Source organism: Medicago truncatula, chromosome 1, assembly GCF_003473485.1.
Source record: "Medicago truncatula cultivar Jemalong A17 chromosome 1, MtrunA17r5.0-ANR, whole genome shotgun sequence".
NCBI classification, from domain to species: domain Eukaryota; kingdom Viridiplantae; phylum Streptophyta; class Magnoliopsida; order Fabales; family Fabaceae; genus Medicago; species Medicago truncatula.
Window position 1 is genome coordinate 46,987,442 of NC_053042.1, and position 14,855 is coordinate 47,002,296.

Sequence of the window (14,855 nt, forward strand, 5' to 3'; positions counted from 1 at the left end):
TTTCATCCAGTAATTTATAACATTGTGTGTTATGTTTTCAACATTAAGAATAACTTAGTTTCATAAATCATTATAAACACTAGATTTTGAATTCAACAGATGAATTAAAAAGTTCTTGTTGTGTAGATCAACTCTACAAATTTTTATTTCAAAACTATTTGATACTTCATCTAATAACTTTAATTGAAACGTATAATAAACTTTTTTAAAATAATGTAAACGGTGACTATTTGATTACATAGCTACAATTGTTGAATCTTTATAAAAAAATGTGTGGAGGGAAGAGAGTGGTGATATTGCCATAAGCAAAGAAATTGGCTAAGGAGTTGAAGGTGGAAATTGTTGGGACTGGACCTTCAGGGAGGATTGTGGCTAAAGATGTTGAGGTGGTTGCAGTTACAGGGAGTGTTGTGGCGGTGGTGCCGGAGCCGGTGAAGACTGCGGTTTCTGGTGTTGAATTGGGGGCTGTGGTGCTGTTTAGGACAATGCAGAATGCTGCGAGTTATGGTGGCTCCTACTTTTTCCAAACTTATATTATGAAGCAAAAAAGGGTGCAATGTGATGATAAAATAGCATAAGCAGTTATCATTATAAGCTCGTGTATAAGCTAAATTGGTTTTGTATAAGTTGTAAGCTGTTTTCATAAGCTATCTTGAAGAGCTTATTAAAATAAGCTGAAAACAGGTTAGAAACAGGTCATAAGCTGTTTTTTCAAAAGTACTTTCCTTTTAGTTGTACTTTGAGCTCTCATGCCAAATCAAGCAAGTTGCCAAGTTTCATCGATCAACGGCCTCAAGGCCTTCAAATAATGCATGCCCATTTACATTTTCTGAACCTTTGTCTCCAATGAAATCAGTGAGATAGAATTGTGCTAGTTGGGAGTGAGATAGAGTGATTTTAATGGGATAAGTTCCAACCCAACCAAGTAAAAACTTTTGGAATGATTGCTGCAGGCATTGACATCAGAATTGCCTTGATTTGATATTTGTATATAGAAACTGTGAACTGCCCAAGTTCATTTTGTTTAAATTACATGAGCTAAGCAAGTTTTGTGAGATTCAGCTTAATAAAAAAAACAACTAAAATCCTATTATTTTGTTTTGGTTATGCTGTATTATTGTTCTATCTTTTTCATAGGTAACTTTTCTTCAAATAAAATGTTTGCTATATGAACTAAATATCTAAGATAGCAAACTGATTCACTTTACACACGTGCCATACTGTGACGTGAATAGCAAGAAAAGCTTAATTTATTAAGCACCATAGAAGGATTGAACAAAATTCTTCCTATTGAGAGTATGATTTTATCTGGCATTCAGCAACATTCTTAGCACAGTCTTCATCTTTGGTCTTTCATCAGGGGATGTGCTTACACAAACAAGAGCAATCTCCAGAATTTCAAGCATTTGGTTTCTAACAGACTCTGATGTTTTGCTGACATTCAAATCAAGAATGTAATCTTGATTTCTTGAATTACGCAAAACCCACTTTACCAATTCAGCTCCCTTAGTCACTGAGGGTTTTCCGGTCAGCAATTCCAGTAGAATCACCCCAAAGCTATACACATTCTCTTTCATGGTGCACACATACTCTGCTGAATCAACAAACAAAATAATTAAGATCTTCAAACACTAATGTGCTTTATTTTTAGCTTAGTTTGTGTTTGTAAAGCAAATATAAGCAATTTCCAGTACACATACAAACTTAGTAATTTTATTAGGCCCTATATGGATAAACAATATAAGTATACGGTAATAGCATAACCAACAATCATATATGTGTTCATGTATAAGTTATTTCTAGAAGAAAATATAAAATAAAGTCGAACTGGTTTCATATAAGCTATAAGTTGGAGAGCTTATGGAAATAAGATGAAAATAATTTATGGACATGAATTAAGTTGTTTCCATAAGTTCTTTTCAACAGTCACACAAATGCTTATGAATTTCGACTAACTGGAAAGAAAGTACAAGAGTTTTTGACCTGGAGAAATGTAGCCATCAGAACCAGCAACCGCACAAAGACTCCCAGTACTCTTTGAAAGATCAATCACCTTGTAGTGTTCAATATCACCAATTAGAGGCTCGTCAAGCGATTTCAGCATAATACTTTTACTTGATAGATCAAGGAGAAGTATTGGACCAGAGGCAAAACCATGCAGAAAATCTAGGCCTTGAGCCACACCAACAGCTATACTATATCTGCTAGCCCAATCTAAAGTGTTTTTCATGCCTCCATGAAGCACATCGAAGAGTGAGCCATTCGAGAGAAACTCATATAATATATAAACATTGTTAGCGGACACAATATAAGCTAGTGGAATCATCACATTTGAATTGTCCAACTTTGCCAATGCATCTAGCTCTTTCCCAAATTTATCAAGACTACTCACTGGAAATACCTTGTCACACCAGTTCAGCTTCTTGGCGAAGTAGATTGAACCAGATGGCATAACAGCCTTATAGTAAGTTGAAAACTTGTTTTTTAGAGTTACGTTTGACGTTTTGGCAACAACTTCCATGACCTTGGAGAAATCAATGTTTGATCTGTGGATTCCATTTGGTGTTAACAAATTACTCTGGATGACCTGAGGAAAGTCAAGATTTTCATTTTCACTTGACTGTGCTTGTTGATCATTGACCCTGCAACAGTGTAGTGACATCGATACAACCAGAAGGGTGACCATGCCAACCACAAAAATAGCAGCAGCAATTGCAATAAGAACAGCGGCAACAACAGATTTCCCCTTCTTTCCTGCTCTTGGAAAATTGTCGGGTGAGACATTACTACTGTTTCTGACATTGTTTCCTCCTATATCAACTTTAACGTATGAACCAAATGCTGGAAGAACACCTGATAGATGATTGTTTGAAAGTTGCAACTGTGTCAATGCAACCATTTTAGTTAGAGACGGAGGAATCTCACCGGAGAAGCTGTTATTTGAGAGGTCCAAAATTTCTAGGTTAACCAAATCAGCAAAACTACTAGGAATAGCTCCACTAAACTGATTGCTGCTGAGATTCAATGCAATCTGTAGATTCAAAGGCATTTTTGGAATATCCCCACTTAACTTATTTTCTCCAAGTTGGACTTCCATAAGTTTTCCCAAGTTTCCAATGGACGACAGTATAGACCCGTTGAGATTGTTCCCTTGCAAGTCAAGAAGTACAAGGCTGTTTGACATCTCAGATGGAATTGGTCCATGCAGAGAATTCAGGCTCAAATTCAGGGTAGACAACTGTTGCAGTTGTGAAATTTGAATTGGAATAGTACCATTAAGCTTGTTCATTTGAAGTTTAAGGACTTGAAGATTGCTAAGATTACCAAGTTCTGGTGGCAATGCACCAGTCAATTGGTTATCAGCCAAATTCAACAAGGCCAATTTCTTACAAGAACTTAATCCAGGAGGTATTAAACCTGTCAAATTATTTTTTTCCAGCTCCATATATGTCAAACCATGTCCGGCTTCACCGCAAGTACCTGAAGGAACCTCTCCGGTCAAGAAGTTTTCCCCCAATCTCAACCTGACTAAACTAGGAGAAATATTTCTAGGTACAGGCCCTTTTAACATGTTATTGGACAAATCTACTAGCACTATCTGTGATGGAGATAAAAGGCCTTCTGGAATTGACCCGGACAAATCATTATAACTAAGATCCAAATAACTGAGGAATTTTGTAATTCCAAGAGGAATAGCACCAGTAAAACTATTTAGATTAGCTGCAAATCTTACTAGTGTTGTGATACTCATGAGTGACATTGGGATATTGCCACCAAGATTATTAGAGGAAAGACTCAATGTTTCCAATTTGGACAGATTTCCAATATCTAAAGGAATAGACCCTGAAAGTATATTTGACTTAAAATCAATCATAGTCAAATTTTTGTAGCTCAAAATTTGATCAGGGATTGTTCCTTGAAAACTATTGTTTGAAAGCACAAGCTCCTCCAAAACCATGGAGCTTCCAAGTTTAGTAGGAATTTTTCCAATGAAGTTATTGTAACTGAGATTCAAAATCTTGAGACTAACCATTCCATCTAACTGCATACTAATGTTTCCGCTCAAATTATTGAAAGACATGTCAAGTGTTTCCAATTCAGGAAAACCATGAAAAGAAGGCAAAAAACCACTTAACACATTTCCACTGAAATTTAAAAGCTTTAAACTCTCAATTTTTCCACATGCAGAAATAAACCCATCTGGGATAGAGCTCAGTTGGTTCTTAGAAGTATAGATAGCAAATAAAGAAGAAAAGTATTAGGAGTGTTCATCACTTCACACTTGCACAGACAACATAAAAAGCTGGCTGTGTCTTAAATCTTAATTGTTGAACTTGACATGGACTTGGACTGAGTCTGACTGAACACGCCACTAATCACTCGTTTGCAACCATTTTCTAACTCAACTTGGAAAACACGTATCAACATTAACTTTCCATGCCATGAAGTATGAGAAGAACAAGAGTGAACATGTGAAGCATGTAAAAACACATTAATAAGATTCAATTTATTGTCCTAACTAGGGTCGTTCATATAAAAATTGGAGGTCTGACTCTTAAAGTAAATTGTTAAAGAGTACCACATCGGACAAAATATTGTCAAATTTTTTCTGAAGTGAGAATCAAAATATCTTAAATCATTGCTCCCAAGTCCAGTATCCACGTAGAATCACTAAAGCAATTAAAAACAAATAAATGAGCTTGAAGAGACATTAAAAGAAATACCTTGAGCATTAGATGAAATATGAATTTGATTAATTGAGTGTTCACCCTTTAAGATGGAGGTTGCTTGTAGCAACATATGTGGTTGAATACTGAGTTTATTTAAAAGATCCATCAATTGCTTAGTGACCTCCTGATAACAACGGAGCCTGCAAAGTGCAAACTGTTCAACAACTTCAGATTTGTTACCATCAATTTCTTCAATAACAGCATTGGCACTAGGCCTACCATTGCGCTTGAAACCAACTGAAACACAGCATTTTGTTTAGATTAAGAGGTGTGATATTGATGTTAGGTTTGTGTCTGAAAAACATTTTTGTATCACAATTAGTATAATAACCATATTTAGAGATACTCGACCTCATTTTCTTATATTGAACCTTTTTAGTTGAAAATCCTACATAGTCTGAGTTATTTGTTCAGAAATTTTATAGGATACATGTACAAAAAAACTTGGTCAATTTTATACTCCCAAGCTGCATTTTCGTCCAGCAAATTATTAGGTATTCATTTTTATTGAAATTTAAGATGATGATGATGATTTGTTTTACCTATCTTATGAATTATGATGATATTTGTATATATGAATTGCGAACTGCCCAAGCTCGTTTTATTTAAATTAAATGAGCTAAGAGTGTTTGGTTCGATGCAATTATACAACTTAATAAAGAACAACTAAAATCATGTTACTTTGATTTGGTTGTGCTGTATCTATATTTAAAAAAAATAAAAACTGTCTTGAAATTGAAAAGGTAAGTCAGATCCTAAACAAAATGTATACTATCTTTATATTTACAACAAAATTTTAAAAGTATTAATTATACATATGACCATATGAGCTAAATATCGTGACTAGCAAACTAGTTCGCTTTTACATGACTGCAATACCGTGATTAGCAAGAAAAGCATAATTTATACAGCACCATAGACGGATTGTGCAAAATTCGTCCTATTTGATGTCTTACATCTTCTTTGTATAAATTCAATACACCACGCAAAACAAAATCTATGTAGATCCAATTTAGCCCTCGAGAGTGTGATTTTATCTGGCATTCAGCAACATCCGTAGCACAGTCTTCATCTTTGGTCTTGTATCAGAGGATGAGCTTACACAAACAAGAGCAATCTCCAGAATTGCAAGCATTTGGTTTCTAACAGCCTGTGATGTTCTACTAACGTTCAAATCAAGAATGATATCATGATTTCTTGAATTACGTAAAACCCACTTCACCAATTCAGTTCCCTCAGTTACTGCAGGTCTGCCTGTTAGCAACTCTAGTAGAATGACACCAAAGCTATACACATTCCCTGCCATCGTTACTCTCATTGTGTATGCATATTCTGCCAAATCAACAAACAAAAATAATTTAGATCTTTGAACGATTCCAGGACCTATGCCTACTTAACAGCTTCACTAGGGACATGTTAGGATAAACGTTTTAATTAAGCACTTATAGAATAAACACTTATCATGTACGTGTTTATGTACAAACTATTTCTATCCCAAAAGATAAACTATCAGACTGTTTTCATATAAGCTTTGAGCCATTTTCATAAGCTAACATGGAGAGCTTATGAAAATAGGCTGAAAATAGATTATGAACATGTCATAAGCTGTTTCCATAAGTTCTTCTAAATAATCTTACAAATGCTTATGGATTTAGACTAATAAGAAGGAAAGTGAAATAGTTTCTGACCTGGAGGAATGTAACCAACAGAACCAGCAACTGCAGAAAAACTCCCAGTACTCTTTGAAGGATCGATCAACTTGTAGTGTTCAATATCACCAACCAGAGGCTCCTTGAGTGATTTCAGCATAATACTTTTACTTGATAAATCAAGGAGAAGTATTGGACCAGAGGAAAATCCATGCAGGAAAGACATACCTTGAGCCACACCAACAGCTATACTATATCTGCTCGCCCAATCTAAAGAGTTTTCCATGCTTCCATGAAGTATATCAAAGAGAGAGCCATTCGATAGAAACTCGTATAATGTATAAGCATTGTTAGTGGACACAATATAGCCTAGAGGAATCATCACATTTGAATTGTTCAACTTTGCCAATGCATCTAGCTCTTTCCCAAATTTATCAAGACTACTCACTGGAAATACCTTGTCACACCAGTTCAGCTTCTTGGCGAAGTAGATTGAACCAGATGGCATGACAGCCTTATAGTAAGTTGAAAACTTGGTTTTCAGAGTAACGTTTGACGTTTCGGCAACAGCTTCCATGGCCTTAGACAAATCAATGTTTGATCTGTGGATTCCATTTGGTGTTAACAAATTACTCTGAAGGACCTGAGGAAGGTCAAGATTTTCACCTTCACTTGACTGTACTCGTTCATCGTTAACCTTGCAATAGTGTCGTGAGATCAATACAACCAGCAGGGTGACCATGCCAACCAGAAAAATAGCAGCAGCAATTGCAATAAGAACAGCGGCAACAACAGATTTCCCTTTCTCTTTTGTTCTTGGACAATTGTCGGGTGAGACATTACTACTGTTTCTGACATTGTTTCCTCCTATATCAACTTTAACGTATGAACCAAATGCTGGAAGAACACCTGATAGATGATTGTTTGAAAGTTGCAACTGTGTCAATGCAACCATTTTAGTTAGAGACGGAGGAATCTCACCGGAGAAGCTGTTATTTGAGAGGTCCAAAATTTCTAGGTTAACCAAATCAGCAAAACTACTAGGAATAGCTCCACTAAACTGATTGCTGCTGAGATTCAATGCAATCTGTAGATTCAAAGGCATTTTTGGAATATCCCCACTTAACTTATTTTCTCCAAGTTGGACTTCCATAAGTTTTCCCAAGTTTCCAATGGACGACGGTATAGACCCGTTGAGATTGTTCCCTTGCAAGTCAAGAAGTACAAGGCTGTTTGACATCTCAGATGGAATTGGTCCATGCAGAGAATTCAGGCTCAAATTCAGGGTAGACAACTGTTGCAGTTGTGAAATTTGAATTGGAATAGTACCATTAAGCTTGTTCATTTGAAGTTTAAGGACTTGAAGATTGCTAAGATTACCAAGTTCTGGTGGCAATGCACCAGTCAATTGGTTATCAGCCAAATTCAACAAGGCCAATTTCTTACAAGAACTTAATCCAGGAGGTATTAAACCTGTCAAATTATTTTTTTCCAGCTCCATATATGTCAAACCATGTCCGGCTTCACCGCAAGTACCTGAAGGAACCTCTCCTGTCAAGAAGTTTTCCCCCAATCTCAACCTGACTAAACTAGGAGAAATATTTCTAGGTACAGGCCCTTTTAACATGTTATTGGACAAATCTACTAGCACTATCTGTGATGGAGATAAAAGGCCTTCTGGAATTGACCCGGACAAATCATTATAACTAAGATCCAAATAACTGAGGAATTTTGTAATTCCAAGAGGAATAGCACCAGTAAAACTATTTAGATTAGCTGCAAATCTTACTAGTGTTGTGATATTCACGAGTGACATTGGAATTTTGCCACCAAGACTATTAGAGGAAAGACTCAAAGTCTTCAATCTGGAAAGATTTCCAATATCTAAAGGAATAGACCCTGAAAGGTTATTTGACTTAAAATCAATCATAGTCAAATTTTTGTAGCTCAAAATTTGATCAGGGATTGTTCCTTGAAAACTATTGTTTGAAAGCACAAGCTCCTCCAAAACCATGGAGCTTCCAAGTTTAGTAGGAATTTTTCCAATGAAGTTATTGTAACTGAGATCCAAACTCTTGAGACTAACCATTCCATCTAACTGCATACTAATGTTTCCGCTCAAATTATTGAAAGACATGTCAAGTGTTTCCAATTCAGGAAAACCATGAAAAGGAGGCAAAAAACCACTTAACACATTTCCACTGAAATTTAAAAGCTTTAAACTCTCAATTTTTCCACATGCAGAAATAAACCCATCTGGGATAGAGCTCAGTTGGTTCTTAGAAACATCAATCATAATGACAGATGAATTGGTAAGATCACAAGTGACACCTTTCCATGTACATGGATTGGATTGTATGGTGATATTCCAACCAGGGATGCTAAGAAGATTGGAGAGAGTGGTCATGGTGTTTGTTTGGTTTTGAGACAGCAAAGACAAAACCATAGGACAGAACAAAAACAAGAGTAGTAAAGTGGTTGTGTATTCATACCTGAGCATGTTCATGTTCTTGTTTTTATTATGTTTCTAACTGTGTGTGTCTGCTTTGTAAAGAGTGATTAGCTTCTACTACTATAATAATATGAATATCATGTAGTATATTTTTTTGTGTTGTTCAGTTCAGGTGGAAGAGAATAATAATATAGGAGAGGAAAGAACAAGTGAACTCAAGTAAAGAGAATAAAAAAGGTAGAAATGAAATGAGAGTATATGTTGGAGTTTGGTATTGTTTATCTGTTGGGTTAGTGGAAGGAAATTTGGTGGAAATAAGGGAAAGAAGAAAAAAAGTAGTATTGGGAGTGTTTATCACTGCACAGACAACAACAAAAAGATGGAGATGGTAGTGTCTTAATTTTCTTAGAGTACTAAATAAATAACGAGTTGGAATTGACTTGCACATAGACTTTGACTCTGACTAAACACAGTGTATGAATGAATATGACAATAGTAAGGTGAACATGTAAAAACGACTGCTTCTAACTTATTTTCCATAAATGAGATAAATCTTACACCAAGTACATGCTTGTTCTCCATGGAGGTCACTTGTCATTTGGAAGTACAAGTTTGTTTTTACTATTCAATAAAAAATTTAACATTAATTGTAATTGTTACATATGGTTAGATGTTCCGCTCACATTAGCTACGACTTGAATCCTAAACTAAAATTCTGTAATTTATAGGTTACGTGTCAATTTTATTGGAAATCCTCGTTGAAGATTTTTTCAAACCTTGCATGGGGTATATCTCCTTTAATTTAAATTTTATTACACAAAAAATTGATATTGATTGCAAAGGTAGTACCAAAAGAGAAAATATTGATTGCAAAGGAAGAGTGGTAATTTCCAATGGGGTGAAATGTGGGTCACACACAAATACTATTGTTCAACTTCAAAGACGCGTTAAGGAAGAAAATGACTTGGAAAGAGACGTTGGTTGGTGTTTTTAAGCCCAGTCTTTACTCTGCATTGTCTTAGTCTACCCTAAATTATTGCTGTTGAATCAGTCCATTGACTAGAGAAGTCAATCATTATTAATAGTATTCAATAGAATAGTTTCACTAATTTGGATCATTTTAGCCTCATGTACTAACTTTTGTTTAAGGCACGAAAAAAGAATGAGAAACTAAAACAAGGCAAAGGGTTTGGTTAACCAAAATTGTTAATGAGTATAAAGGGTATTGAACAAGAAATTAATAAAAAAATATACTTGTAAATATAGTCCACCCCTTGATCTCATTATAAGTTGTTTAAGATTTTGCCAAGTAAATTATGTGGTTAGTATTTATGTATGAAAAAAAGAGTTACAAGTTTACGACAATTGATAGGATAGAGATTAATAATGGCATTGTAACCAAAAAAATTAATAATGTTATGAATAGAATAGAAGGAAGAAAAAAAACCTGGTATGACTTCACACTTAAAATCACACCAAAAAATTTAGATTGTATAACTAATATCAAAGTAAACTTAAACAACAACAACAATAACAAATCTATATCTAATATAGGAACCAAGTATAAAGCACAAAACCACGCAAAAAGATAAAGAGATAAGAGAAACCAATACATCAAAAAATATTTACCCAGTTCAGCCCAATAGTGATCTACTCTTGAGAAAGATTGATCTCTCCAATCAACGATCATTAAGTTTTTTACAAGAGTTACAAGAAATTAGATTCAACAAGTTCTCTAAGAACAAGAGACTAAATGATTTCACCCACCCAAAGTGTATAGAAATGTTTCCCAACCGAAGAGAACTCTCACCAAAGACCCTCATCCCAAAAGTTACATCCTTTAGTTTCCTAACTTTCTCTCTCTTGAAGCCTCCGCTCAAAACATGAAGAATGAAGTCTTATATAGAGTCCAGATCCTAAGTTATCGTGCCACGATTTCTTATTAGTACACAATAGAGAACTAACGTTATCCTCAAATCGTGCAACGGTGTCTCCCCTTCGTGCCACGATATTTCCAGTGGCAACCTCCAAACTCAAGAACCAAAAATGTGCCACGAACGTCAAATCACATGTCACAATTTTCCTCAAACTTCAACATCAATTTTGGGACAAATTTCAACAAAACTAATCCTTCGTTAATATTATAAAAAAGGGTTAATTAAGTAAATGGTCCATATAAATATTCAGAATTTTGTTTTTAGTCCCTACAAAATAAAATTAGTCCCTGTGATATTTTTCTTTAGCATTTTAGGGACTGAAAATGCTGACATAAAATTTTTACAGGGACTAAAAATGTTGATGGAAATTTTTACAGGTGCTGATGAAATTTTATGCAAGGACTAAAAAATGCAATTTTATTTTGTAGGGACTAAAAATGAAATTCTGAATATTTATAGGATTATTTACTTAATTAATCCTAAAAAAATTATATAAAACAACTTGTAATACGGACGAAAGAGTATTGAATATGATCAATTATCAAATAATATTACATTTTATAAATTTCAATGTATTTTAAAATTTATTGATTTAATAACCGGTGTGCTTAAGAAATTCTTTAACACAACCTAAATATAAAGATGACAGTGCAATAACATCAATTTTAGTGAGTATATTGCTAAATTATATATAAAAAAATCTTAAATCACCAATGATTTTAATTGAAGTGGGTAATCATAAAACATTATCCACTCATTACTCAAAAACCTTAAATAATCTTTTTTTTTTCTTTCCTTTCTTCAAATATAGAGTTGGCAAACCATAACCTAAAAGTTTAACTCAGATAAGGACGGTGCATAATATATGTAAAGTTCAGGGTCAGAACCTCGAACACAAAAAAAAAAAAAAAACACAGCCCAAATGCAACAAGCATGAAATCCAAAATGTTCCTATAGGAATCACGATGCAATTGAAATGCCATAAAAAATAATGAGAGTTGATTGGGGTATATTTTAATATTTCTTATTTCAAGTTCTCCAAATATTCTACAGAGTTAAATAAGTGTTCAAGAATTTCAGCTTCATTACCCTCTAGACAAGAAAAGAATAATTATTTCAAGGATTCAGACCATATAAACAAAAGAGTGAATGCAGTCCCATAAATCGTGCCCTCCAACACTGTTCGTTAAACACGTTAGAAAGAGATGTCAAATGTTCTCCATTTCACTATAGCAAATAACACAAGTGAAACAAATAATATATTGGTCATTATTTTTCTCATCATACGAGTTTCTCATGCATCTTATTCAAATTTTAAAATCCAAAATATTTTAACGTATTTTAAAGATTTTTATGTTGTTTATATTATATATTCCAAACAAAATAGAGCGCGTAAAAAATCGATAGGGTGAAAAAAAAAGGAATCTAATATCTTATGTTGTAGTAGGATCCTTGAGGGTATTTGCAAGCCCTCTAAAAAAGACCTTATTCTCAATGGTATCTTCAATTTCTAAATTAACAATAATTACTTGTTCATTCAAATTATCGATATCAATTAATTTATTCATGAACACATTATAACTTGTGTTCTGGACCGACTAGAAAGACAATTCCATTATGACACGTGGACTAAACATACATCGGAGTAATGCGCATCGCCTGAAGGAGCACACCAATACCGATACGCCTTACCCCATTAGAGCACACCTTCGTGCATCAGATACCGTACACGTGTTCTCTAACCGCATCCTAGTCACACGCCGCATCTCGTAGAGGCAGTTATTCTCACACATTCTTATATAAGGGTGAGTTAACTTCACCCAATGTATGATTCACTTTTCCCCCACTTTTTACACACTCTTTCTAGTTTCAATACTGACTTGAGCGTTCGAGTGCTAACGTTTCTGCAGACACCTTTCATCCCACCGCAAAGACTCATCGCCACCGTACCAGAACACTTTCCACTATCATTGCCTCCATCAGTTCCTCACCGATCAACTTGTTAAAAAATTTAACAGGTTATCATAATTACTGAATAAAGTTAATTTTTTTTCGAATAAATACCAGTGTTAAATTTTTTAATATGACATTGTATCAAAATTAAATTATTTTCCTTTTGATACACAAATTAAGTTATTTTCTTAACAAACTAATTTGCTAATAAATTTTAGGCTTAATTGCAATTTTGGTCTCCATATTTTCATTATTTTGCAGAATTGGTCCCCCTATTTTAAAATTCGACAGGTTTGGTCCCTTCATCATATTTTTAAACTATAAAAATGTGATGTCAAGATGGAAAACAATCAACATCAATGAAATTGTAACAAATTTTTTTTAAAAACTTCATTTAAAACATATCATATCACAATATTTTAGACAATATTTCATATAGGGACTAAAATTGTCGAATTTTAAAATAAGGGGATCAATTTAGCAAAACGAAGAAAATTGGGAGACAAGAACTGCAATTAAACCTAAATTTTATTCTCAATTATTGCTAACATTAACAATGGAGTTCAGAAAAATCTCTTTCCATTTAACTCCAAATAATCAAAAGGTTATATAAGAGTGATACATAAACATGTTTTTTTTTTTTAGTTACATACATAATCATGTTTATGCATGTGTGTTCTTTTGGAAAATTGGTAAACATATAATGTGTTCGTCTCATAGGAGGCGATGTATCATCTAATATGAACTATTGGAAAATCGATCCAATTTGTGGACTAACCAGCCCATATATGTCGACAAATTTGTGAAAAAGACAGTCAAGGAAGGAAAATATCATACACACGCCACACTAGTGTTTTCATTTTTCAAATCCACAATGTGATAAGAAGATAGTATGTGAAGCAATAAAAACTAGATTAAAAAAACAATCAAGAATTTGATAAGTCATATAGCTTTGTGGTTAAACCGAATAAAAAGAGAGCCAAAAATATTGGGGAACTTGTAGAAACTAATTTCTTGTAACTTTTTATATATGTTTTTGTAAGAAAGTCATTCATAGTGAATTATAGAGATTTATTTTCTCCAGACGAAGGCCGTTGTTCTATCGATTGAGTAACCAAATCTTGATGTGTTTATTTTTCTACTCTTTTATCTTCGTTGTTGTTTTGCTTGTGGTTTTATTTTACAGTTCGCTTCTAGATTCAATCTAGATATGTTATTGTTGATGCTTGAGACTACTTTGGATATGAGTGACATTCAACACTTGTTCCATACATCAAAGTTTATTGATGTGATTTGAGTCAATATACACAACTATATTGGGGAGATTAGAGTATCCCATGACCATTTAGGTTCTATAAATGGTCATTTAGAGTCTTAGCTGGATTGGAGCCGCCTCCCATAAAGGTTCTATAAATGTAATATAAAAGTTGATTTTTTTTCATAAAAGGAGAAAGTCTAGATTTTGAGATGTTTATTCGAGATCATTGTGACAATTTTATCTAATCGTGAATTGTTTGGGGATCCATATTGTTTATCCACTCTTGAAGTGAAGCTAAACATGTAACCCAAGGACGGATGAAGGAAGAGCTTAAAACTCTCCAACGGATGAAGTAGTTGGGCTTTCAAAATGTTATCTTTGAGCTGGATAGCCAACTAGACATAAACTATATTCAAGAGTTTACTCATGATCTAAATTGTTTTTTTCTTTTTTTGTGAAACAAATACCCTTTGTGGGCAATTGCAGAGATTAATCTCTCGAATCAGGTAAGACTGTAACGAGTGTCAAAACTCTTCCTCAAGAGATTTAACATTGTTGCATTCTCATGACTAAATTATTTTGAATAGTGAATTCATCTAGTTTTGTTAGGATATTAAAAAATCATGTATGCTTCACTTAGGTAATTGGAGAAATAGAAGTAGAAGTATACTTCAAAATCATGTATGCTTTTTTCGAAATGTGGGGAGTGGGAAAAGTTATTTTGGGCCTTTTTATGCTGCAATATTTGGGCCCAGGTTGTGTTACTGTTGCTACCAATGTTCAGCCTTCCTTTATGTTTAATGAATGAGAATTGCTTTTCTAACATGTGTTTTTTCTTAAAAACATATTGAAAATACGTAATTATCTCCGACGGTA

At 34.0% G+C, this 14,855-nt stretch overlaps 1 protein-coding gene across 2 annotated transcripts; it reads right to left on the reverse strand.

Moving 5' to 3' along the window:
• Positions 1-1,128: 1,128 nt before the first annotated feature.
• Positions 1,129-9,206, reverse strand: LOC25484960 (probable leucine-rich repeat receptor-like protein kinase At2g33170). 2 transcript variants are annotated; one of them, XM_024785660.2, is made up of 3 exons: positions 8,636-9,206; positions 1,984-4,200; positions 1,129-1,591 (listed from the first exon to the last, which is right to left on the reverse strand). In XM_024785660.2, the coding sequence occupies exons 1-3, from the start codon at positions 8,883-8,885 to the stop codon at positions 1,305-1,307; spliced, it is 2,754 nt and encodes a 917-aa protein (XP_024641428.2). In that variant the 5' UTR covers positions 8,886-9,206; the 3' UTR covers positions 1,129-1,304. The 2 variants fall into 2 exon arrangements, with proteins under 2 accessions (XP_024641428.2, XP_013469509.1); XM_013614055.3 differs by lacking the exons at positions 1,129-1,591; positions 1,984-4,200 and adding an exon at positions 5,479-6,062 and having other exon boundaries at positions 6,419-9,206.
• Between the last annotated feature and the right edge of the window lie 5,649 nt (positions 9,207-14,855).

Coding starts and splice junctions, on each gene's coding strand:
- LOC25484960 (XM_013614055.3), bottom strand. CDS start 8,885: ATGAACATGCTCAGGTATGAATACACAACCACTTTACTACTCTTGTTT. Junction 6,063..6,418: donor TGTTGGTTACATTCCTCCAG/GTCAGAAACTAT, acceptor TTGATTTGGCAG/AATATGCATACACAATGAGA.